The sequence below is a fragment of the Pelodiscus sinensis genome, chromosome 3 (genome assembly GCF_052426305.1).
Source record: "Pelodiscus sinensis isolate ZL-2025 chromosome 3, ASM5242630v1, whole genome shotgun sequence".
Classification (NCBI taxonomy): domain Eukaryota; kingdom Metazoa; phylum Chordata; order Testudines; family Trionychidae; genus Pelodiscus; species Pelodiscus sinensis.
The window spans coordinates 65,547,040-65,570,593 of NC_143054.1; the positions used below are offsets into that span (position 1 = coordinate 65,547,040).

The window sequence follows — 23,554 nt, forward strand, 5'->3', positions numbered from 1 at the left end:
ATTATGCAAAATATTTAAAAAGTCAATCCATATTTTAACACAGTAAAATTTCCCTGAGGAAGCCAACTACCTTGAGTAGTCAGCCTTTGTTCTTACATAAGCATTCCTTTTTTCTACTAATACAGAAAAATTTCACACTTTGTAGTCTAGTTTGCACAAATGACAAATAAAAGCAGCTGTAAGAAGTCACTGAATAATAACTGCTACTTAATCTGGTCTATTAAAACTATGGTTTTAGTGCCTGAATGTAGATCAATGCTTCAATAATCCATAGGCTCCAAAAAAAACAGGAACTGAATGAGCAGGAACCGCTTACCTATTTATTACTTCGGTCTTTGTACCAAACTGTTAAAGTGAAATGGCACATAGCAACCTCCTCATTTAACTAAACTCCTGTTAATGATCCCAAACAGACTCCAATCAATTCCGTAATAGTAGTTTTATTAAGAACCAGAAGACACAGAAATAAGGAATCTTCAGCAGTGCTTAATTTATAATGTAAAAGGTGCCAGGGCAAAAGAAATTTTACTTCCATACAGGGGCAGATGACCATTTCGGGGGGCCCAGAGCAGCGTAATTTCATGGGCCCCCCCTTTGCCACACTGCATGCGTGGGGCTTCTTGAAGCGCGGGGCCCGGGGCGGCCGCCCCGCTCGCCCTACCCTATATCCAACCCTGCTTCCATAACTGACGTAGGAACCCCAGAGGTAATGAGATTATGAACTATCAAGCCTACAGATACTAGGGTGCAGCCCTGGCATGTCCTTACAAATTAAGCACTTATATACAGTAATTCCACCAAAGCAAAGACTTTGCTGATGTTGAAAAATGTTCATTAGTAGCAGATAGCAAAACAAATTTCATTAGCAAAAGCGAAGGAATGTAACTGGAAGATTTCAATCTCATACTTAAAATGTATTAAGTGAATAAAAATTAACCATTGTAACTTACACCTGTTGGCTGAAAAATCAGTCCATCAACTTCATGACTGACTTCTCTGGCAAAATTTCCTTCAAGAAGCTGTAAAACAGATGAAAACAAAAATAATCTTTCCAATGTAGAAGAGAGTTTTCAGCTGAAAGATTCCACATTGATACAAGTTTCACAGTTTTTCCAGTAACCTATTTTTTTAATAAATAGAATAGCATTTAAACCTTGGGTACTGAATCTGGCCAATATAAAAAATACAATGAAAAACCAGACATGGTAGAATTAAAATAACATATTTATAAATAATACTCAGATAAAAGTAGCAGGGCTGCTTCAAGATAGTTCCAGTTTGAGAAAAACATTAGGGTTAGAAAAACATTAGGGTTGGAAAATATGATGATTCTATATACTGCAAAAGAATACTGGTAACACAAAAGCTGCTCAAGGATGGGAAAAGTCAGATTTCCACAAAAATGCAATTAGTAAAGTTGCTATTTTAAATATATGAAGTACTGCTCTTTTAAAGATTATTAGAGGGCTGTGCTCCATGCTTGCTACGCCACTAACCCCCCTTTCTGACGTCATTCTGTTGCACAGCAGGAAAAACTTTTTTATATATAGAGACATTACGTTTGAAAATAAAACAAATCTTACAATGATTATACGCAAAGTTTTTATAAAGCAGAATCCTTAACTTACCCAGTAAATACTACTGCACTAACTAAAGTCACCATCTGAATTAAGAGAGGTTCTGTAATGTGCATCAAGCAGATTCTGACTTCTGTTGAGTTGAACATCAAGATTTATCCAGTTAAGAGAAATATTTATCAAGACAAATGAAGGGGTCAGTATTTAAATCAAGTAATGGCATAATCTCAATATCTAACTAAATACAGTGAAACCTTTGTAATCCGGCACGCTGTTAACCAGAAAACTTTGTTATCCAGCATTGCCCCCAGCCACAATATTGTCACATCTTCAGGCGCACAGGCCTGGCTTGGTTTACCATGATTGGCTTAATTTTTTTATTTAAGAAATACTAATCATCTTTAACTCAAAATAGAAATGTGAGACCAAATGCCTCACACTACAAAACTACCAATATTAAAAACTTGAGATTTACTATTATTGTCCATTGTTTTTTCCCAGGTTGATGGGACCCTCAGATAACTGGAATTTTTAGATAACCGGAACACCCTAATCTCTGAGCGTGCCAGATAACACAGGTTTTACTGTATGAAGTCTCTGGGAACAAATGACTTATCGGAAGTGGAGAGTCACTATAAATTGTGAAAAATCAGGCCAGTTATATAGGTACTTATTATTTAATTATAAGCTTTAATTCTCTACAAATATCCTATGCTGTCGGCTCCATCAGTAATGTTTGAAAAATAAATTAATAGATCAGTCAAATTATCTCAAGATCAGATAGCACAGCAAAAACAGACATGGCAAGTGTGACTAATTTAAGAAACTCCGAAAATTTTGGTCCAATAGTGCTTCTCTTGCAATGGCTGCCTTTAAATGACTGGCACTACTCAGTAACTAAGGGTATGTCTACACTACAGCACTAATTCGAACTAACTTAATTTGAATTAGTTAATTCGAACTAAGCTAATTCGAATGAATGCATCTAGACCTAAAAACTAATTCGAATTAGCGTTTTGTCCACATTGAGTGGACCCTGAACCGAAGTAAAGGCTGGCCGGAACCAGTGTCAGCAGGGCATCAGGTTAGGACTTAGTGTGTGGAGCTGCAGCCTCAGGCTAGCCAAGGGCTGTGCTTAAAGGGACCCGAGCCCCCACCCCACACAGACAGTTCTCAGGGTTCCCCGCTTGCTGATCTACCTTGCTGAGGGACAGCAAAGCATTTGTGTCTTGGAGTGCTCTGCTTGCCCTCACTCGGGGCACCACGGCACTCTGCAACATGGAACCAGACCTACCCCTGGAGACTCTGCTGCATCTCGTGGACACGTTGCCAGCAGCCTGGCTGCAGTCTCTGCAGGCTGCCATCCGGGAGGACCATCGAGGGGATGTCAGGATCCAGGGGGCCATGTGGGAGAGCTTCCACCCTGAGGAGTGCTAACAGTCTCTCTCGTCTGCCCCACCGGGGGGCTTGTGCCCCATTCTTCCCTCTCCTCCTTCCACTTCCCTAGCCCCCCCTTCCTGATGACAAATAAAAGACACGTATTTTCAAAAATAACAACCCTCTTTATTCAACACAACCGGGGAGGGGGAATGAAACTGTGGGGAGACAGGGGGAAGGAGGCGGGAGAGGGCAGGAGAGAGGTTGGGGGAGGGGAGGGGGAAACCTGGGAGGAGGGAGCTGGAAGGGTGAAGCAAGGGGAAGGAGGGGAAGGGGAAACTCAAGGATCAGGAGTGGGGGTCTCGCTGGGCCAAACGCCTCCAAGCAAGGCGAGGGAGGGGGCCTCAGCGTCCCCGGGGGAATGGGGTGGAGAGTGTGGAGGTTGAGGTGTTGGGTGTGGACATTGAGAAGGAGAGTGTGGGGGTTGAGGAGGAAGAAGTGGGAGGGGGCGGGAGTGGGAGGAGAGACAGTTGTTGGGGGGGGGCAGCAGGTGCAGGATAGGTACGGGGCACCATGCTCTGCAGCAGGGCCTGCAGGTTTGCGTTTCTGGCTCGGTCGGAGCGGAGCTGCAGGTCTGTCCGCATCCAGGCCTCCACGGTGCGGTGCAGGGCTCGCAGGGACCCCAGGTGCTGGTCCCAGTACTCCTGCTCCATGGTGGTGGTCCAGAGCAGGCCGCGGGTGTGGGAGCATGTCCCGGGCAGGGTGGTGCGCCCTGCACGAGCAGCTGGTGCAGCTGTAGAGAAAGAAGAGAAGTGATCAGTTCTCCCTAGGGACACAGTGGATGATGCTAGGCCCCCCCACGACATGACGGCGACCGTGCCCTGCACCATCAGAGCGGTTGTGCTTGTACAGAGGCCATGGTCAGGATGTCTGGCTCTCCTCGGGACTGGGAGCTGCCCCAAGACCGCACCCATGTCCCTGTGCCATGTATAGTGTGGCCAGGGGTGGGGGTGGGGGTGAGATGTCCCCTGCCTCTGAGTAGAGGGGGCGTGTGAAGGGAGAGCATCCTGCTGGGTCCCGCCCTAGGATCGGGAACATGTCAGGTCTCTTCACACACGCATATGTCTACTGGACCACGGCCCCTGGGTGTCACGCAGCTGGAGCCACCTGCCCAAGAGTGGCATGGCACGTGCACAGGTGGCTGCATGATCCATGGGAGGCATGGCCCACACGTGGTCCCTGGGTTCCCTCCCCCCCGGGCAGGGGACAGTGCTGGCACTTACCCAGTATGGCCTCCTCGGATGACCCTGCCGAATCTGGTGCTGAAACTGCTTGCAGTAGCCCCTCTGCTGCACCCGGGTCAGGGCCCTCCAAGTCCCGGCTCGCTGCCTCCCGGGCTGGCCCGGACCGCCCCGCCCCCCAAGAGTCGGTTGAGGGTGGGGATGTAGGGACAGGTGGCAGCCCCTGCTGCGGCGCCACCCCTGGTGGCCCTGGCGTATGCCTGCCGCATCTGTTTCACTTTCAGGCGCACCTCCTCCCTTTTGGGCCATGATGGCCGCGTTCCTCCACCTAGTGCGGAGATCATGGAGGTTGGGGGCCTGCCCCCAAACCTCAATGAGGTCCATGACCTCCGCACTAGTCCAGGAGGGCACACGCCATCTACGGCCCCTGGCTGGCCCTTGGGTGCTAGGGGACTGGGTGGGGGACAGCTGGCTGTCACTGGCTCCCTGGCTCATCGTGGGGCCACTTGGTCAGGGGCAGACTGCTGGCAGGGCTGTCTCTGGCAAGTGCCATCTGGCCAGAGTCTACCCCTTTAAGGGCCCCGGGGGCTGGGGGAAAGGAGAGGAGTATTCCTGGTTTGGCCCACAGTGGGCACCAGGGGGAACCTGGGAAGGGCTAGCCTCCAGCTAGTTCGAATTAAGTGGCTACACAGCCCTTAATTCGAACTACTTAATTTGAACTAGGCGTTAGTCCTCACAGAATGAGGTTTACCTAGTTCAAATGAAGCACTCCATTAGTTCGATTTAAATTCGAACTAGCAGTTTGTATGTATAGACGCTATTAAAGTTAATTCGAACTAACGACTGTTAGTTGGAATTAACTTTGTAGTGTAGACATACCCTAAACTACTACTTAAGGTGAGTAAGAGTATCAGAATACAGCTCTGAGAAAGGAATTCTTGTTAACAGTAACAAAGATTTGTGTCTAATTGTAGCTCACCATGACATAAATAATCAGAATATAAATTTTTATTTCAACTTGTGGCTGTCTGCATGTAATAACCGTATGTGGTGATTTACTTTTTTGCCAGACACACATCACATTTTAAACACCAATATAGCAGTTGAAACATTTATATGCCTTTTATGAAGAATTAATTCATTATTGCTTTCATTATTCAGTTTTTAGAAATAATTTTATTAAAAACATATTTTAAACTAACAGTTCTTAAATGTGATAAAGAACATAATTTTAAGTCTCCTATTGGATATTGAGTGGAAAATGACCCACTGAATTGTTCATTTTCAGTGTTGCAACATTCACATTTAGAATCTGAAGTTCTAGCATGTACTCAGATAATCATACATTTCAAGTGTCTGAAATTTGCAATGAACTCGTGACTAGCAGCTATTCAAATGATTGAGTTTTTTTAATCTTCAAAGGTTGATAAGCAAATGAAAACCCAGTATTTAGGAAAAAAACATTAACAATCTGGAATACTTTATTTACTAAATTCTAGGGGGCTTCACCTACTGCTCGCCACATTTGCCAAAACCCCTCCCCCGGTCACTTTCTTATCCTATGTTTAAAAAAAACCAGAAAGCAACTTTTATCATAGAATCACAGAATCATAGAACACTAGAACTGCAAGGGACCTCCAGAGGTCATCGATTCCAGTCCCCTGCCCTCATGGCAGGACCACACACCTTCCAGATAAACCCTGATGGATGTCTGTCTCACCTGCTCTTGAATATCTCCAGTGATGGAGATTCCACAACCTTCCTAGGCAATTTATTCCAGTGTTTAGCCACCCTGACAGGCAGGAAATTTTTCCTAATGTCCAACCTATACCTCCCTTGCTGCAATTGAAGCCCATGGCTTCCTGTCCTATCATCACAAGCCAAAGAGAACAATTTTTCTCCCTTCTCCTTGTAACACCCTATCATGTCCCCCCTCAATCTTCTCTTTTTTAAACTAAACAAGCTCTATTCTTTCAGTCTTTCCTCATAGCTCATGTTTTAAAGATCTTTAATAATTTTTGTGGCTCTTCTCTGGACCTTCTCCAATTTCTCCACATTTTTCTTGAAATCTGGTGCCAAGAACTGGACACAATATTCCAATGGAGGCCTAATGAGCACAGAGTAAAGCGGAAGAATGACTTATCATATCTTGCTTAAAACACTCTTATTAATGTATCCCAGAATCATTCTTGTTTTTTTTGCAACAGTGTCACACTGTTGGACTCATGTTTAACTTGTCATTCACTATGACCCCTAAATCCCTTTCAGCAGTACTCCTTCCTAGACAATCATTTCCCATTCTGTGTGTGTGAAACTGATTTTTCCTAAGTGGAGTACTTTGCATTTGTCCTTATTAAACTTCACCTGATTTACCTCAGACCATTTCTCCAGTTTGTCCAGATCATTTATGACCCTATTCTCTAAAGTAATTGCAATCCCTCCCAGCTTGGTATCATCTGCAAACTTGATAATCGTACTCTCTATGCCATCATCTAAATCATTGATGAAGATATTGAACAGAACCGGTCCCAAAACAGACCCTTGTGGAACCCCACCTGTTATGCTCTTCCAGCATAGAATCATAGAGCTGGAAGAGACCTCAGAAGGTCATCAAGTTCAGCCCCCTGCTCTAGGCAGGACCAATCCCAACTAAATCAATCCGTCCAGGGCTTTGTCAAGCCGAGACAAACACCTCTAGGGATGGAGACTCCACTACTTTCCTAGGTAACCCATTCCAGTGCTTCACTACCCTCCTTGTGAAATAGTTTTTCCTAATATCCAACCTGGACTTCTCCCACCACAACTTGAGACCATTGCTCCTTGTTCTGCCATCTGTCACTACAGAGAACAGCCTCTCTCCATCCTCTTTGGAACCTCCCTTCAGGAAGTTGAAGGCTGCTATCAAATCCCCCCTCACTCTTCGCTTCTGCAGACTAAACAGACCCAACTCCCAGTCTCTCCTCATAAGTCACATGCTCAAGCCCCCTTATCATTTTGGTTGTCCTCCGCTGGACCCTTTCCAATGTGTCCACATCCTTTTTGTAGTGGGGGGGCCCAGAACTAAACACAATACTCCACATGTGGCCTCACCAGAGCCGAATAAAGGGGAATAATGCCAGCAGATCCAGAGATATCAATGCTCCTCTTAATGGAGCCTAATATGCCATTAGCCTTCTTTGCTACAAGGGCACACTGTTGACTCATATCCAGCTTTTCATCCACTGTAACCCCCAGGTCCTTTTCTGCAGAACTACTACTTAGCTGGTTGGTCCCCAGCCTGTAACAATGCTTGGGATTCTTCCGTCCCAAGTGCAGGACTCTGCACTTGTCCTTGTTGAATCTCAGATTTCTTGTGGCCCAATCCTCCAATTTGTTTAAGTCACTCTGGACCCTATCTCTGCCCTCAAGCATATCTACCTCTCCCCCTAGCTTAGTGTCATCTGCAAACGTGCTGAGGATGCAATCCATCCCCTCATCCAGGTCATCAATAAAGATATTGAACAAAACCGGTCCTAGAACTGAACCTTGGGGCACTTCGCTAGAAACCGACCGCCATCCTGACATCGAGCCGTTGATCACTACCTGCTGGGCCCGGCCTTCTAGTCATCTTTCTATCCATCTCATTGTCCATTTATCCAATCCACATTCCCTTAACTTGCTAGCAAGAATATTGTGGGAGACCGTATCAAAAGCCTTGCTAAAGTCAAGGTATATAACATCCACTGACTTTCCCATGTCCACAGAGCCAGTTACCTCACCATAGAAGCTAATCAGATTGGTCAGGCATGACTTTCCCTTTGTGAATCCATGCTGACTATTCCTAATCACTTTCCTCTCTTCCAAGTGCCTCAAAATGGATTCCTTAAGGATCCCTTCCATGATTTTTCCAGGAACTGAGGTAAGACTGACTGGCCTGTAGTTCTCTGGATCGTCCTTCTTCCCTTTTTTGAAGATGGGCACTACATTTGCCTTTTTCCAATCATCTGGGATTTCTTCCGATCTCCACGACTTTTCAAAGATAATGGCCAAAAGCTCCTCAATGACATTTGCCAACTCCCTCAGTATCCTCAGATGCATTGAGCATGACTGTGAACTGTTAATAACTACTCTCTGAGAACAGTTATCTAGCCATTTATGCACTCATCTTATAGTAGCCTCATCTGGGTTGTACTTCCCTAGTTTATTGATTAAAAAAAAAAGATCATGCAAGTCCGTGTCAAATGCCTTTCTAAAGTCTAAGTATACCACATCCACCACTTCCTCTCTTATCCATAAGACATTGGTTTGACATGATTTGTTCTTTATAAATCCATGCTGGCTGTCACCTATCACCTTATCTTCCAGATGGATTCATTAATTATTTGCTCCATTATCTTCCCTGGCACAGAAGTTAAACTGACTGGTCTGTAGTATCCTGGGTTGTTCCTATTTCCCTTTTTATAGGTGGACAGTATATTTGCCCTTTTCCAGTCTTCTGGAATCTCTCCTGACTTCCATGATTTTTCAAAGATGATAGCTAAAGGCTCACATACCTCCTCTATCAGCTCCTTGAGTATTTTAGGAGGCGTTTCATCAGGCCCTGGTGACTTACAAATATCTAACTTTTCTAAGTAATTTTTAACTTATTTTATTTTAACTTCTAAACCTACTCCATTTCCACTAGCATTCACTATGTTAGGCATCCTGTCAGCATCCATCTTCTTAACAAAAACTGAAACAAAAGTTATTAAGCACCTCTGCTATTTCTTAGTTTCCTGTTATTGTCACTGAGCAATGGGCCTACGCTGTCCTTGGTTTTCCTCTTGCTTCTAATATACTTCTAGACTATAAGAACATAAGAATGGCCATACTGGGTCAGACCAAAGGTCCATCCAGCCCAGTATCCTGTCTACTGACAGTGGCCAATACCACGTGCCCCAGAGGGAGTGAAACGAATAGGTAATGATCAAGTGATCTCTCTCCTGCCATCCATCTCCACCCTCTGACAAACAGAAGCTGGAGACACCATACCTTAACCATATTGGCTAATAGCCATTAATGGACTTAACTGCCATGAATTTATCTAGTTCTCTTTTAAACTCAATTATAGTCCTAACCTTCACAACCTCCTCAGGCAAGGAGTTCCACAGGCTGACTGTGTGCTGTGTGAAGAAGAACTTCCTTTTATTTATTTTAAACCTGCTGCTCATTAATTTCATTTGGTGGCCACTACTACTTATATTATGAAAAAAAGAAAACAACTTTTCCTTATTCTTTCTCTATACCACTCACGATTTTATATGCCTCTATCATATCCCCCCTTAGTCTCCTCTTTCCATGCTGAAAAGTCCTCATCTCCTTAATCTCTCCTCATATGAGACCCATTCCAAACCCCTAATCATTTTAGTTGCCCTTCTCTGAACCTTTTCTAATGCCACTATATCTTTTTTGAGATGAGACCACCACATCTGGATGCAGTATTCAAGATGTGGGTGGACCATAGATTTATATAAGGGCAATAATATATTCTCCGTCTTATTCTCTGTCCCTTTTTTAATGATTCATAACATCCTGATTGCTTTTTTGAATACCGCTGCACAGTGCGTGGATGTCTTCAGAGAACTATCCATGGTGACTCCAAGATTTCTTTCCTTATTAGTTGTAGCTATATTAGCCCCCATCTTATTGTATGTATAGTTGGGGTAATTTTTTGCAATGTATATTACTTTACATTTATCCACATTAAATTTCATTTGCCATTTTGTTGCCCAATCACTTAGTTTTGTGAGATCTTTTTGAAATTCTCCTTTGGTCTTAACTATCTTGAGCAGTTTAGTATCATCTACAAACTTTGCCAACTCACTATTTACCCCTTTCTCCAGATAATTTATGAATAAGTTGAATGGGACTGGTCCTAGGACTGAACCTTGGGGAACAGAACTAGTTACCCCTCTCCATTCTGAAAATTTACCATTTATTCCTACCCTTTGTTTCCTGTCTTTTAACCAGTTCTCAATCCATGAAAGGATACACTTGCATGCTCTATCTTTCTAGTGTTCATTAGGAACTGAATTTAAATGGGGGTCAAAAACATGGATGCCATTTTGGGAGGGCAGGAATAAGGGTTCTGAAGCCACTCATAGCAGAATGCTGTTCGCTCTTCTTTCCTTTCTCCTCACTATGAGAAAGCAAGAGGAAAGTGCACTTCTGGCTGGGGAAGGGGAGGTTTTGTAAGTGATGCAAACCGTATACTTTTCTTTCACTCTCTCATAGGGAAGGGAAAGAAGAGCAAGCATTATCCCAGTTATAAGAGGATTCGGCCTCCTCCACACCTCCCAAAGTGGCATGCCAAAAACAAATATTTTAAGGATTGAAGACAATCCCACATTAAAATTATGTCATAATTTCTCAAACTTCACAGTTGCCAGAATATTTCAGTATAATATTCCTATGTAAAAGAAGCTGATTTTGAAAGAGAGACCTTTGAGAACAATATGACATCAAGAAGGACAAAAAAAGATTTCCTTCCTCCCTTCCAAAGGTCATCTTTAAAAACCTTAAAAAACAACAAATAGTCTAGCAGCATGTTAAAGACTAACAAAACATGTAGAAGGTTCATGAGCTTTCGTGGGCAAAACCCACTTCTCTGGATGACTACAGCATTAGAAGTCCAGATCGAAGAATAAATAAGAGAGGGGGTTGGGGGGAGAAAAGGAGGGCAGGGGAAGGGAGAGACTGAGTAGATGATTCAACTCACTGTCTCTCTCTTTTTCCCCTCTCCTTTTCTCTATTTTTCCTCCCCACCCCCACCCCATTTATTCTTGAATCTGGACTTCTAATGCTCCAGTCATCCGAAGAAGTGGGTTTTGCCCATGAAAGCTCATACCACCTTCTACATGTTTTGTTAGTATTTAATGTGCTGCTAGACTATTTATTGGGGTTTTTTTAAAGTTTTTTCTGTTACAGACTAACTTGGTTACCCCTCTGAAGCTTTTAAAACCCTCATGGTCTCTGCTGATACAAAAATAACGTCTTCCCTTCTTACTATACTTGCTAATTTTTCTCTCACTTGTTCTATCTGTAGAGACGTACAACTGATGAACCACTTGTTCTGTGATTTATGGAAGCAGCAGACTCCTTAGTGAGTTATTTTATCTCTTAGTACAATTTGGGAAGCTAAGGTATGATGAAAAGGAGCAACAGGCCAATTATCTTGTCTACTATTACTATGATAGAAAATACCTTCCACATTATGCTGATTAACCAATCCAAAGAAAACAAATTAATAGATAAAAGGATTAAAGTTTGTTTAATAAAGTAATCTTAGTGGTGCTGGGTTAATAGGATCTTGCCATGAGGATTTTGTGTTATGCTGAGACTGCTTGTATACTGAAGAATGCTGAGACTGCTTGTATACTGAAGAATATAAAAAAGTGTCTAAAACATTTGCTGTTATGTTTAGCAAGATTCTAAAAAACAGCAGCATGAACAAAAAAGGAGTGCTTGGATGATGAGTGAGCTTATATAAAATATTTTTTCACTATCAAAATTTTAATATTACTTTTTAGTTGTATAGCCTTCTAATTGTAGATACGCAAGATTCATCTTTAAATAAGCCTCCTATCTTCCTGTTTAATTTACCAAACATGTTAACATTTCTAATTAACTTGAACAGTATAATCTATTTAATCGGCACCATGATAAATGGCACACCTGCTTAACTGGGATGACTGCCAGGGAACAAAAAAATGCAATGCATTTCAATGATGCTTCGTGCAAAAAAGATAAATGATGCACACAACCCAGTTTTGCTGGTAGGCTATTCTTAGTAGTTTACTGGTATGAATTTCCACCTGTGAATTATTTCAGGTAGTTTTCTGCTCTAGACTGAAAGCTAAAAAAGGACATATTTCCTTCATATGATTTACTATTTTAATCCTTTTTATTATTCTTATTTTATAAAGCAGTTCATGAATGAAAATAATTGTTCCAGCCAATATGAAAAAACTGCTTTTGGTTTGCTGAAAACAACTCTGTAACTGTTTAAAATATATGAGTCATGTGTAGACTTGGCAGAATTTGATTTTAATTTTTTTATAATATCAACAGATATCATCTATGTTTATTTAAGCATTTTTTCTATGTATTGATTTACAGTATATTTTCCACTGTTGCTGAAAATTATGGGAGTGAATCAAACAATACTATAATGGCAAACAATGAGAGACAAATAATTAAAACTTTATAAACTGTCAGAACAAACTGTTATCACATGTAAAAATCTTTACTCCAACAAATCATACCTCTTTTTTTCTATTAATTGACTAGTCCATTTGTAACAACAGTAATTCAAGTAGTTAAATCACTGCATCTAGCAAAAAAAAGTTTTACTTAGCCTATCCATAAATTTAGATGACCAAAGAATTTTTTAAATTTTTTTGTGTACAGTGGAACTGAAGTTTACCAATGCTTACCAATAAAAATACATCCTTCCTAGCATAGTCATGAGACAAGAAAACTTGTTAAAAAAAAGATTTTTCTTAAATATTGTGATCCGCAGCAAAATTATTTAATCAGTTTGTAAAAGTAAATGTTATGGCCTGATTTTGATGAAAATTTCTCTAAGCCAGTGGGACAAAGTTTCCTGAACAGCAAGAATGTGAATCATCGGGTTCCTGGGCCCCTATTTCTTCATTGGAATTTAAAAAAAAAATCAATTTGATGACAATGACAGAGAAAGACACACACAGATTCTCTTTACTCTCCTACAGGATGTTTTGCAGGCGAAAGCATTCCAAATCAAGACAATTCTGTCAGTGGTTTGGTAGCTCTGAGCTAAGACACCCAACTCTTGGGGATTTTCAGAGGTGATTTTATATGACAGAAATATAAAGGAGTTTGAAAGTTCCGGTCCATGCTCAAATTCCTTTCCTGTCTCTTCCTTGCACATTTAAAAATATATATACACACACATTATGAAACTGTAGATTTCTACAAAAAAATCTGCTGGATATAAAGTATTTATTAACTTATTTGTACTTAGAGGTTTTTCTATACAATAATTTAATTAAAGCACCATAACCAAGATTTTATGAATAAGGTGTTAAGTTACATCATGTAACAGTCTCATAACTATTAGCTATTTTGTTTAAAGTTCTGTTGCAAATAAAATAATTGTTTCCCAGTAAGTACCAATGATTGCTATGACTGCAAAGAGTTTATCATATAGAAAATTTATTTTACATTCATTTTATGAGACAAATAGGGATCTGTGACTTTCCCACTCAATTTCAAAACTGCTGTAGGCTAATAATTCAGTTTTAACCCAAGCTCGTGCCAATGTTGTACGTATCAACCCTTAGGTATTATTACAGAGCCAAGTTCAAATTCCTCATTTTTTTCTTCACTTCATAAGGAATCCTGTGGGGGAGAGGACCATTTCTTCAAAATATTAGAGGTAAAGCCTTACCTTGCCTGTTTTGTGAAAATAAAAATCTCAGGGGCATAGATGTGTTAGTCTGTAATTTTAAAAACAATGAGTAGTCAGTCCTTTGGCACCTTAGGGTACGTGTAGACTACATTCCTCTTTCGAAAGAGGAATGTAAAATGAAGGAAATTGAAAATGCAAATGAAGCACATATTTACAAATCTCACGCTTTCATTTGCATAATTGTCTCCAATCACTTCTTCGAAAAAGGTTATTAAAAAAAGTCTAGAAACGGTTCTTTGGGAAAAAAACCAACCCTTTTTTGAAAGAACCCTTATTCCTGAAAAAATGGGATTTACAGAGTTCTTTCATAAAAGTGGTTTTTTTTTTTTGAAAGAACCACGTCTAGACTGCTTTTTTTTCCCAATATAATCTTTTTCGAAAAAGCAATCGGATGCGATTATGCAAATGAAGTGTGAGATTTGTAAATCTGCGCTTCATTTGCATTTTCAATTTCCTTCATTTACATTCCTCTTTTGAAAGGGGATTGTAGTCTAGACACACCCTTAGAGACTCACACACACACACACACACACAGTAATATAAGCAAAATCCACTTCTTTAGGTGAGATGAGCTTGATTGGAGGGAAAAAAGGGGGACCCTCAGAAACTTATGAAAATAAGTAACATTTTCATTAGTTACACCAGTTGAATATTGTTTGTGAAATGGTAACTATGCAACCAAAAACAATATTCATTAATTAAACAATTAAAATACTGAAGAAATTATCAGATAGTACAATGATGGACACCCATGAAATACCTTAGAAAGATTAGCTTTCCAGGTTAAAAAAAAATCATAGCTCTGCATTTCCTGAGTATCTAACATTTAGTTGGGAGATAATTAAAACATCCTTGTAATATATTTACCCTTTATTTACTAATACATACTCTCAACCTTAAACTCATCTGAACAGTTTGCTGGCTGGAAATTTCTTTGACTTTTACAAAACTATTACATTGCATTTATGAAAACTAAGTAAACTGAAAAAAATGCTATTGAATAATATTTCTAATTATCTGAAAATTAGGAATGTGGCAGGTAATTAGTTAATCAATTACCCAGTAGTAAGCATCACCCAGCAACATTGCATAGAGGGAAAGGGAGGAGGGAGCAGAAGCTGGGGTGAGGTAAGGGCTACCAGCTCCCAGCCTGCATGGACTAGTAGGCTGGATGTCAGCTCACACAGGGCAGAAGCAGCTGCTGTTTCTCTTTCCACACACCTATGCAGGTTGAGACCCAGCAGCCTCCTAACCCCCATTGCTGCTTTGGTCCCATCCCCCCAGCCAACCATTTAATCAGTTAACCAGTTAAATTTAACATTTAACTAGTTTACTAAGTAAACAGGATTTTACATCCCTACTGAACACATGTAGCATCAACTTTAAAACTTTTGTTAATATTAACTTTTAAGAGCTATTTGCCAGTACACAGTGCTTAAATTTATAGTAGGGCTTGCCAGGGCTGAATCCCAGCACCTCTGTACTTCATGCATCATTTATGAAAGCAAAAAAAAAAAAAAAAAAAAAACATTGCTTCAGCCCCAGCACCTCTTTCTTTACAAATTAATCACTGCTAGTACACTACAGCAGCTCTAAACAGCCAGAGTACCAGTACCAGCCAGATAAACTGGGTTTAGGGATGATGACATCAACAGCACTATGCAAAGAAACTAAGTTCCATTTCATTTGCAGCTGTCTTACTGATTTAGAGGAGATGTTACATGAAATGAGGAACTGTGCTCTGCTCCAGTTTATCTGCTGTTTAAGGATATCTTTATGTACATAAGAACATAAGAACGGCCGTACTGGGTCAGACCAAAGGTCCATCTAGCCCAGTATCCTGTCTGCCGACAGTGGCCAGCACCAGGTGCCCCAGAGAGGGTGGTCTGAAGACAATGATCAAGCGATTTGTCTCCTGCCATCCCTCTCCAGCCTCCGACAGACAGAGGCCAAGGACACCATTTTATCCCCGGGCTAATAGCCTTTTATGGACCTAACCTCCATGAAATTATCTAGCTTCTCTTTAAACTCTGTTATAGTCCTAGCCTTCACAGCCTCCTCTGGCAGGGAGTTCCACAGGCTGACTACACGCTGTGTGAAGAAGAACTTTCTTTTATTAGTTTTAAACCTGCTCCCCATTAATTTCATTTGGTGTCCTCTAGTTCTTCTATTTAGGGAACTAATAAATAACTTTTCTTTATCAGCCCTCTCCATACCACTCATGATTTTATAGACCTCTGTCATATCCCCCCTCAGTCTCCTCTTTTCTAAACTGAAAAGTCCTAGTCGCTTTAACCTCTCCTCATATAGGACCCGTTCCAAACCCCTAATCATTTTAGTTGCCCTTTTCTGAACCCTTTCCAAGGCCAAAATATCTTTTTTGAGGTGAGGAGACCACATCTGTACACAGTATTCAAGATGTGGGCGTACCATAGTTTTATACAGGGGCAGTAAGATATTCTGGGTCTTATTTTCTATCCCTTTCCTAATAATTCCTAGCATCCTATTTGCTTTTTTGACCACCGCTGCACACTGTGTGGAAGTTTTCAGAGAACTGTCCACGATAACTCCAAGATCTCTTTCCTGATTTGTCATAGCCAAATTAGCTCGCATCATACTGTACATATAGTTGGGGTTATTTTTCCCCGATGTGCATTACTTTACACTTATCCACATTAAATTTCATTTGCCATTTTGTTGCCCAATCACTCAGTTTGGTGAGATCTTCTTGGAGTCCCTCACAATCTGCTTCTGTCTTGACTATCCTAAACAGTTTGGTATCATCTGCAAACTTTACTACCTCACTGCTTACCCCTTTCTCCAGATCATTTATTAATAAGTTGAAAAGGATTGGTCCCAGGACTGACCCTTGGGGTACACCACTAGTTACCCCCCTCCAATCTGAAAATTTACCATTTATTCCTACCCTTTGTTTCCTGTCTTTTAACCAGTTCTCAATCCAAGAAAGGACCTTCCCTCTTATCCCATGCCCATGTAATTTACACAAGAGCCTTTGGTGAGGGACCTTGTCAAAGGCTTTCTGAAAATTCAAGTATACTATATCTACTGGATCCCCCTTGTCCGCATGTTTGTTAACCCCTTCAAAGAACTCTAACAGATTAGTAAAACAGGATTTCCCTTTACAGAAGCCATGTTGACTTTTGTCCAACAAATTATGTTCTTCTACATGCTTCACAATTTTATTCTTTACTAAGATGTACCTATCTCATGTCCCCTGACAGTACACAGTGAAACCGAGGCAGCAGTGTCGCATGGAGCTTTTATGCCCACTGATGCCCACTCTAGCATGCAACTAAAAAAAATATATATATATATATATATATATATAGCTTTTGTCCAGAACACCTAGTCAAAAGGGATACTGGTGGCTCTGGTTGCACTGCTGAATAGGCTGTTGACTGTCTGGTCAGCAGTACTTCACAGTGAGCTGGCAAGCTTCCTTGCTAGACTTTGAATTGTGCGGCTCCCAGGAAGCTAGTGGTACGTCCCCTCAGACTCTTATGTGTAAGGGGAAGCCAGGAGACTGCACATGCTGCTCCTACCTCCTACTTCTAGTGCCACCCCCACAACTGCCACTGGCTGGAAACTGCAGCCAATGGGAGTGGCAATGCACACCTCCGCTGAGGAGACAGAAGGGGGATGTGCCACTGCTTCCAGGAGCTGCTTGAGGTAACTGCTCCACAGAGTCCCTTCCTGCACCCCAAATCCCTGTCCCCACTCCTGCTCTACAAACCGTTCAGTCCCAACTCAGATCATCATTCTAGATTCCAAGCTCTCATCCCCACCTCAGAGCCTACATTCCCAGCTGGAGCCTCTGAGCTATCCCGGTGAAAATGAGCAAGTGAGGGTGGGGAGAGTGTCGTGTGGTTTGGATTTTGGAGATGAGAGGAGCCAGTAAAAATACCTGATAGACAGACTCTTGTTAACTTTATTATGCACAGAATAGTTAAGGAAAGCAGTGCACGGTTACAGAGATCTATTTCAATACACAGGATCATTAGTAAAGACAATAATATAACACCTACAGCTAGGACAATACACAAGATACTTGATTTTAAGGACACTTATTTCTATAAATCACACAAACACAGTTCCACCGCTAAGAACTTACAATTCTCAGATGATTGGATGATTTTCAGATGATTGTCAGATGGGAGGTCATGGCCTTGTTGTTTCCCCATGCACAGAGGCATCCACAATGCATCAGTCAGTAGGAACAGGCACAGCTTTTAGTTGCAGCAAATAAGGAAGTGGAGTCCTCTTACCCCAATCCCTCCCACCGATTACCTTTTCTACCCCTATTTTATAACAAAGCGAGACTTGATATGGTCGTTCTAGTGAAATCTTCCAATTAATCATCTACTGTGTATGCCCCTCTTTTGTACACATCCTGCTAATCAAACTACACTATACTTAACTCTATAGCTGTATCAGTGATTTTGCTCCTTAGCATTGTTAGGTCCTAGTACCAGGTTACTCCCAATGTTCTTGGCACGGTTTCTCTATACCAATACTCTCAGAGCTCTATTGTTTCATGCACTCCGGACTTTCAAAGCTCAATCCTTGGCCTGGCCCGGCCCACGTGCTTTCTTGCACTAGGCTCTAATCAGGCCTGGTTTGCCTTATTAGAAGCCTCACTTTGTTCAAGGCAGCCATTGCTAGTCTGGTCCATGCAGTACCGGACACCACAGACATTATTATTCTGGTCAAGATGAGGTTGTCCAGGCTCCCCTACAGGGGAGCCAGGGATGGGGAATTGAGTGAATAGGGGTGTGCTACAGAGAAGGAATAGAGCATGGGCAGGGCCTCAAGGGAGGGATGAGGCAAGGGTGTTTGGTTTTGTGCTAGTAGAAAGTTGGCAACCTTAAAAGAACCTTTCGAAAGCAGTGACACCTGAGCCACGTAATCAGTAAGATACATGTAGCCTCCCTCAGATCCTTTAGTATTACAACCAATAGAATTATTGCATGTATTATATCATATAATATTATTCAGGAATTCTCTGAGTTATTGACCTAACAATATCTGTAACCTGTGTAATCAAAACAATACAAGTCATTAATCTTTAATTATAACCTAATTTCTTCAAATATAGCCCCCATGCACAAGACTGCAATTAATTTTTAGTTATAAGTTTGAAGACACGGGGTTATTCTACTGTTAAAAATAACTCAAGACAAAGAAATAGTGATAGCTGATACATGTCTTAAATGATCTAGCTTATTTTAATTAATGGATTTATTTGTAAGATTTCTCAAAATTAATTCTGTGCTCAAAGAAAGAGCACTGCAAGTCTGGAGAGGACACATTTTAGTTTTTCATAAGAGGTTTAATCCCTTCTTTAGATGCAAAATGAAATGGAAAATAAAATATGATGGTGTGACCACTGCCGCCTCTACATTGTTATTTATATGGACACAAAAATTGTATCACTAAAAATCTCTCTCTTTTTTTTAAAGTTACCTAAGCTTTGTTAAACTAAGAATTTCTTTTACCGGGGTAATGGATTACCAGATCAAAATAATTCTTTTATCTAAATGTTAAAAATATTTACTTTTTTGTTGCTGACACTCTGAAAAATTCTAATATAGGAAAACATCTCATGGATTTTTTCCATTCATGTGTGAAATATATTTTTATGTATATGAGGCAATTACAAATATGCAGCACCAAAAGAAAGACTAAAGCTAGTTGTGGGTGCTCCTCTAATCAGCTGGGCGGCATTTGAATTTTTCCTGAGAAGTGGCACAAGCACACAGTTTACAAGGAACACTGGACATTAGTACAACATTAAAAGAATATATTTACACCTGCATCTAATAGTGTACATGAAAAAATAAAATAAGTTATGAAATTTTAATGTTAAGTATCTTTAAATTTAGTTGCAAATTGAAAAATTAATCCTTAGATCTTAACTGTTTGACAAAAATTAGTCCTGCAGTCTTAGATAGTTCCTCACTAATATCCTTTTAGGTACTTTCTATGTGAATTAACTTTTAGCCAGCTTTTAAAGACATTTATTTTGTATAATGTTTATAGTCTTTAACATCCCTTAATAAGATTTGGCATACATGCTAATGAAAGACTGCCAGCATTTACTGTTTTCGATCTAAAAATGAGGAATCTTACTATAATTCTAGATTTTCTCAAACATATCATAGTTTGCAATGCAATATGCAAATATTATTAGCATTTTGTATTACATAAATAAAAAGGAAGCTAGTAATCCTCTCTGTGCACTTCCTTCCTTTTCCCGGACCTCTTCACCCTCCAATAAAGAAACAGACCTGGATACCATCCTTGAAAAACATCTGCTGTGTGGGTGTTTTGTTTGTTCTACTAAACTAGTTGTCCTTGCCTTATAGGTCCTATACCACTGACTTGGTCTCCTCTGCCTTCCTCTATCACATTTCCTATTTACCAATGGCAATGGCCTCAATACCTGTTTCATCACCTTTTCATATCCATGCCTTCCTGCAAGCTGCCCTCTATTTTACAAACCTCAAGATAAAATTGATTTATTCCCAAGTACATGCACCTGAGGCATTTAAAAATCCATGTTGAAGTTTTATACCCATGGCAGGAAACACATCCTTTAACACCTACTGTTTTAACAATATGTAATAATACTGATGATGAATGCATTTGAATTAATTTAATATATGCTTGATATTAAGATGAAATTTTTTCATCATATTCTTTATTAACCATTAAGACATACTACTGTTTTTTTACCTCTTATGTCTGTAGAAAGAAAACTCTTTAAATAAAGGAACTCTGTGTTATATTCTAATTACAAGGTCTTTTCAGTGGATTTCTTACTTATGTGGGCAATACCTCCTGGAATCTGATTTGGATAAATGAAATTTAAATGTTTATATGAATCATCTTCTTCTTGAAATCCAGCTAGAAATTTTATGGAAAAACTCTCCATGCAAGAAAAAAATGGTTACTTACCTTTTGTAATTGTTCTTTGATGTGTGTTGCTCGTGTCTATTCTATGTAGGTGTGCGCGCACTTAGCAGTACTTGTTAGGCAAGCAGGGGATCCCCCTGGAGTAGCACCATTATATACCCCTCCTAGCCCTCCAGCCCCTCAGTTCCTTCTTACCGGACTACTCTGAAGAAGGGGAGTCGGGCAGGATTTGTAATGGACATGAGCAACACATCTTGAAGAACAATAGTTACAAAAGGTAAGTAACCATTTTTTCTTTGACTGATTGCTCATGTCAATTCCATGTAGGTGACTCTAAAGCAGAAACCCCAGGAAGCAGGGTTGGAGTTCTAATCTTCCACTGAGCAGAGGACATCCCTACCAAGAGCTGCATCCTCCCTAGCCTAGTGAGCCAGTGCATAATGATTGGCAAAGGTATGAACCAAAGACCGTGTGACAGCCCTACAGATGTCCAGGATAGGGACATGAGCCACAAAGGCTGTAGAGGAGGCTTGCACCCTACAGAGTAGGTGTTACGGGAGGGGCTGGAACTCCAGCCAGAGTATAACACTCCTTGATGCAGGAAGTTATCCATGATGCATGAGGAAATCCTCTGGGCAGAGACCAGTTGATCCTTGAACCTCTTCACGATTGCCACAAACAACTGTGGGGACTTACGAAAACTAAAGTGCTTCTAACATCTAGAGTGTGTAAAGCCTGTTCTTTGCCCAAGGCATGAGGATTGGGATAAAAAAAATGGGAGAAAAATGTCCTGAGACACATGAAACCAAGACACCACCTTTGGCAAGAAGGCGGGGTGGTGGCATAGTCTGACCTTATCCTTGAAAAAGACGGTGTAAGGGGGGGGGGGGGGTCCTCAGGTAAGGGCCCTTAACTCTGAAACACGCCTGGCCGATGTTACAGTCACCAAGAACAACACTTTCCAGGAAAAATGTAGCAGTGAACACGTGCCAGAGGCTCAAAGGCGGGCCCTAGGAGTTTGGTCAGAACCAAGTTAAGGTCCCACTGAGAAACGGGTTGACAGATATGTGGGTAAAGCCTGTTCATCTCCTTCAGAAACCAATGGACTATGGGGTCCCCAGAGCCTGGGTGAAAAGCAGAAATTGCTGCCAGGTGGACTCTAATTGACAAGGAGGATAGCCCCTGGACTCTGAGATCCAGGATTTAGTCCAGGACCAGCAGGACATGGGCATCCATACGAAAAATTCCCTTCTGGGTAGCCCAGATAGAGAAACACTTCCATTTAGTCAGGTGGGTGGCCCTAGTGGAATTCCTGGTGCAGTTCCTGCACCTGCTCTGAGCACTGCAGCTCCGCTGCTGTCAGCCTTGGAGCTTCCAGGCCATTAGGTGTAGGAATTGCAGGGCCGGCAGTAAAGCCTGCTGAAGTCCTGCATTATCACATCTGGATACAGCGGGAGAACAATAGGCCTTTTACAGGAGAGGCACAGCAAGTATGTGAACTAGTGCTGTGTGGGCCACCCCACCTCTATGAGAATGAAGGAAGCCCTGAACTCCCAAGCCCTCAGGGGCACCTTGTATACCAGCAAGAATGGGAGGAACGCGTAAAGCAGACCCTCGGGCCAGGGGGCGAGGAGGACATCTCCCAGAGACCTGCAGCCCAGCCCCATGAAGGAGCAGAACCTAGGGCACTTCCTGTTCTGAGGGGTCACAAATAGCTCCAGGAGAGGAAACCGACACTTGCAGAAGATTTGGAAGGCTACATCCCTGCTGAGAGACCACTTGTGGCTGGTGAAGGACCTGCTCATCTGGTCTGCCAGAGTACTGAGAGTCCCAGGAAGGTAGGAAGCAATTGGGTGAATACCCACTCCAATACACAGGTCCCAGAGCCAGAAGGCTTCCTGACACAGGGAAGAGGAATGAACCCCACCCTGCTTGTTTATATACGAAATCGCCCTCGTGGTATTGGACAGGCTCAGAACCATTCTGCCACTGAGGTAGGGGAGAAAGGCTTGACATGCAGGACAGATAGTCTGCAACTCCCTGACATTGATATGCAGGAAGAGTACCTCCCATGTCCACAAGTCGCCGAAATGGGCTCCCCTACAGGTGCCGGATGTGTCCGTCACCAAGGGTGCATCTACACAGCACCCTAAATTTGAAATAAGATACACAATTTGCACTATGCAAATTGCGTATCTTATTTCAAAACTATTTTGAAATAGCTTATTTTGAAATTTGGCACATCTACATAGCACCAAATTTTGAAATAATGTGCTATTTCGAACCATCCCTTATCCCTCGTGCCACGAGGTTTACCGGAATGGCGAAATAGCACGACCGTTATTTTGAAAACTATTTTGAAATAACGGGCGGCTTCTGTACACATGGAGTAGCTATTTCGAGTTACCTCTAGTATCCTGAAATAGGCATGCAGTGTAGACGTACTCCAAATGAAGGGTTGGCAGAGGCCTGGAGGACGGAACTCCAGCACAGACCACCTCCTCCTGGGTCCACCAGTCCAGAGAGCAAAGGACAGTGGAGGGAACTATCACCACCCTGTCCCCAAGGGTGGAGGGATGGACTGTGGGCCTGTGCTAACTACAACTGCAGCGGGTGCCGGGTGCATGTGAAGCCTTGCATGCTGTATTACATAAGTATAGGTGCCATAAGGCCCACGAGGCACATTCAGTTCCTGGTTGTGGTCACTGAAGATGTTCACAGAGCCATGATGGCTTCCCTGGATGGTCAAGAAGCAGGACCAGGGCAGAGAGGCCATGGCTGACAGAGTCTAGGCAAGCCCCCATGAACTCTATGATCTGTGTGGGGACTTGAGTAGACTTGGCCACATTCAGGAGCGTCGAGAAAAGGTCCTACACCATGGAAATATGAGCTAGCACCTGGTCCAAGGAAGGGCTCTGCACAAGCCAGTCATTGAAATAGGGAAACCCCTGAAT

General features: G+C 41.8%; 1 protein-coding gene across 5 annotated transcripts in view; it reads right to left on the reverse strand.

The window, feature by feature from the left end:
• Window positions 1–23,554, reverse strand: part of RNGTT (RNA guanylyltransferase and 5'-phosphatase) — a 433,610-nt gene that overhangs the window by 148,880 nt on the left and 261,176 nt on the right. For 4 of the 5 annotated variants that reach the window (XM_075923870.2, XM_075923868.2, XM_075923867.2 and 1 more), the window contains one exon: window positions 951–1,019. The exons of the other annotated variant lie outside the window; for it this stretch is intronic. In XM_075923870.2, the coding sequence (XP_075779985.1) occupies window positions 951–1,019 (69 nt within the window). The remainder of the gene's footprint in view (window positions 1–950; window positions 1,020–23,554) is intronic. 5 annotated transcript variants of the gene reach the window in all.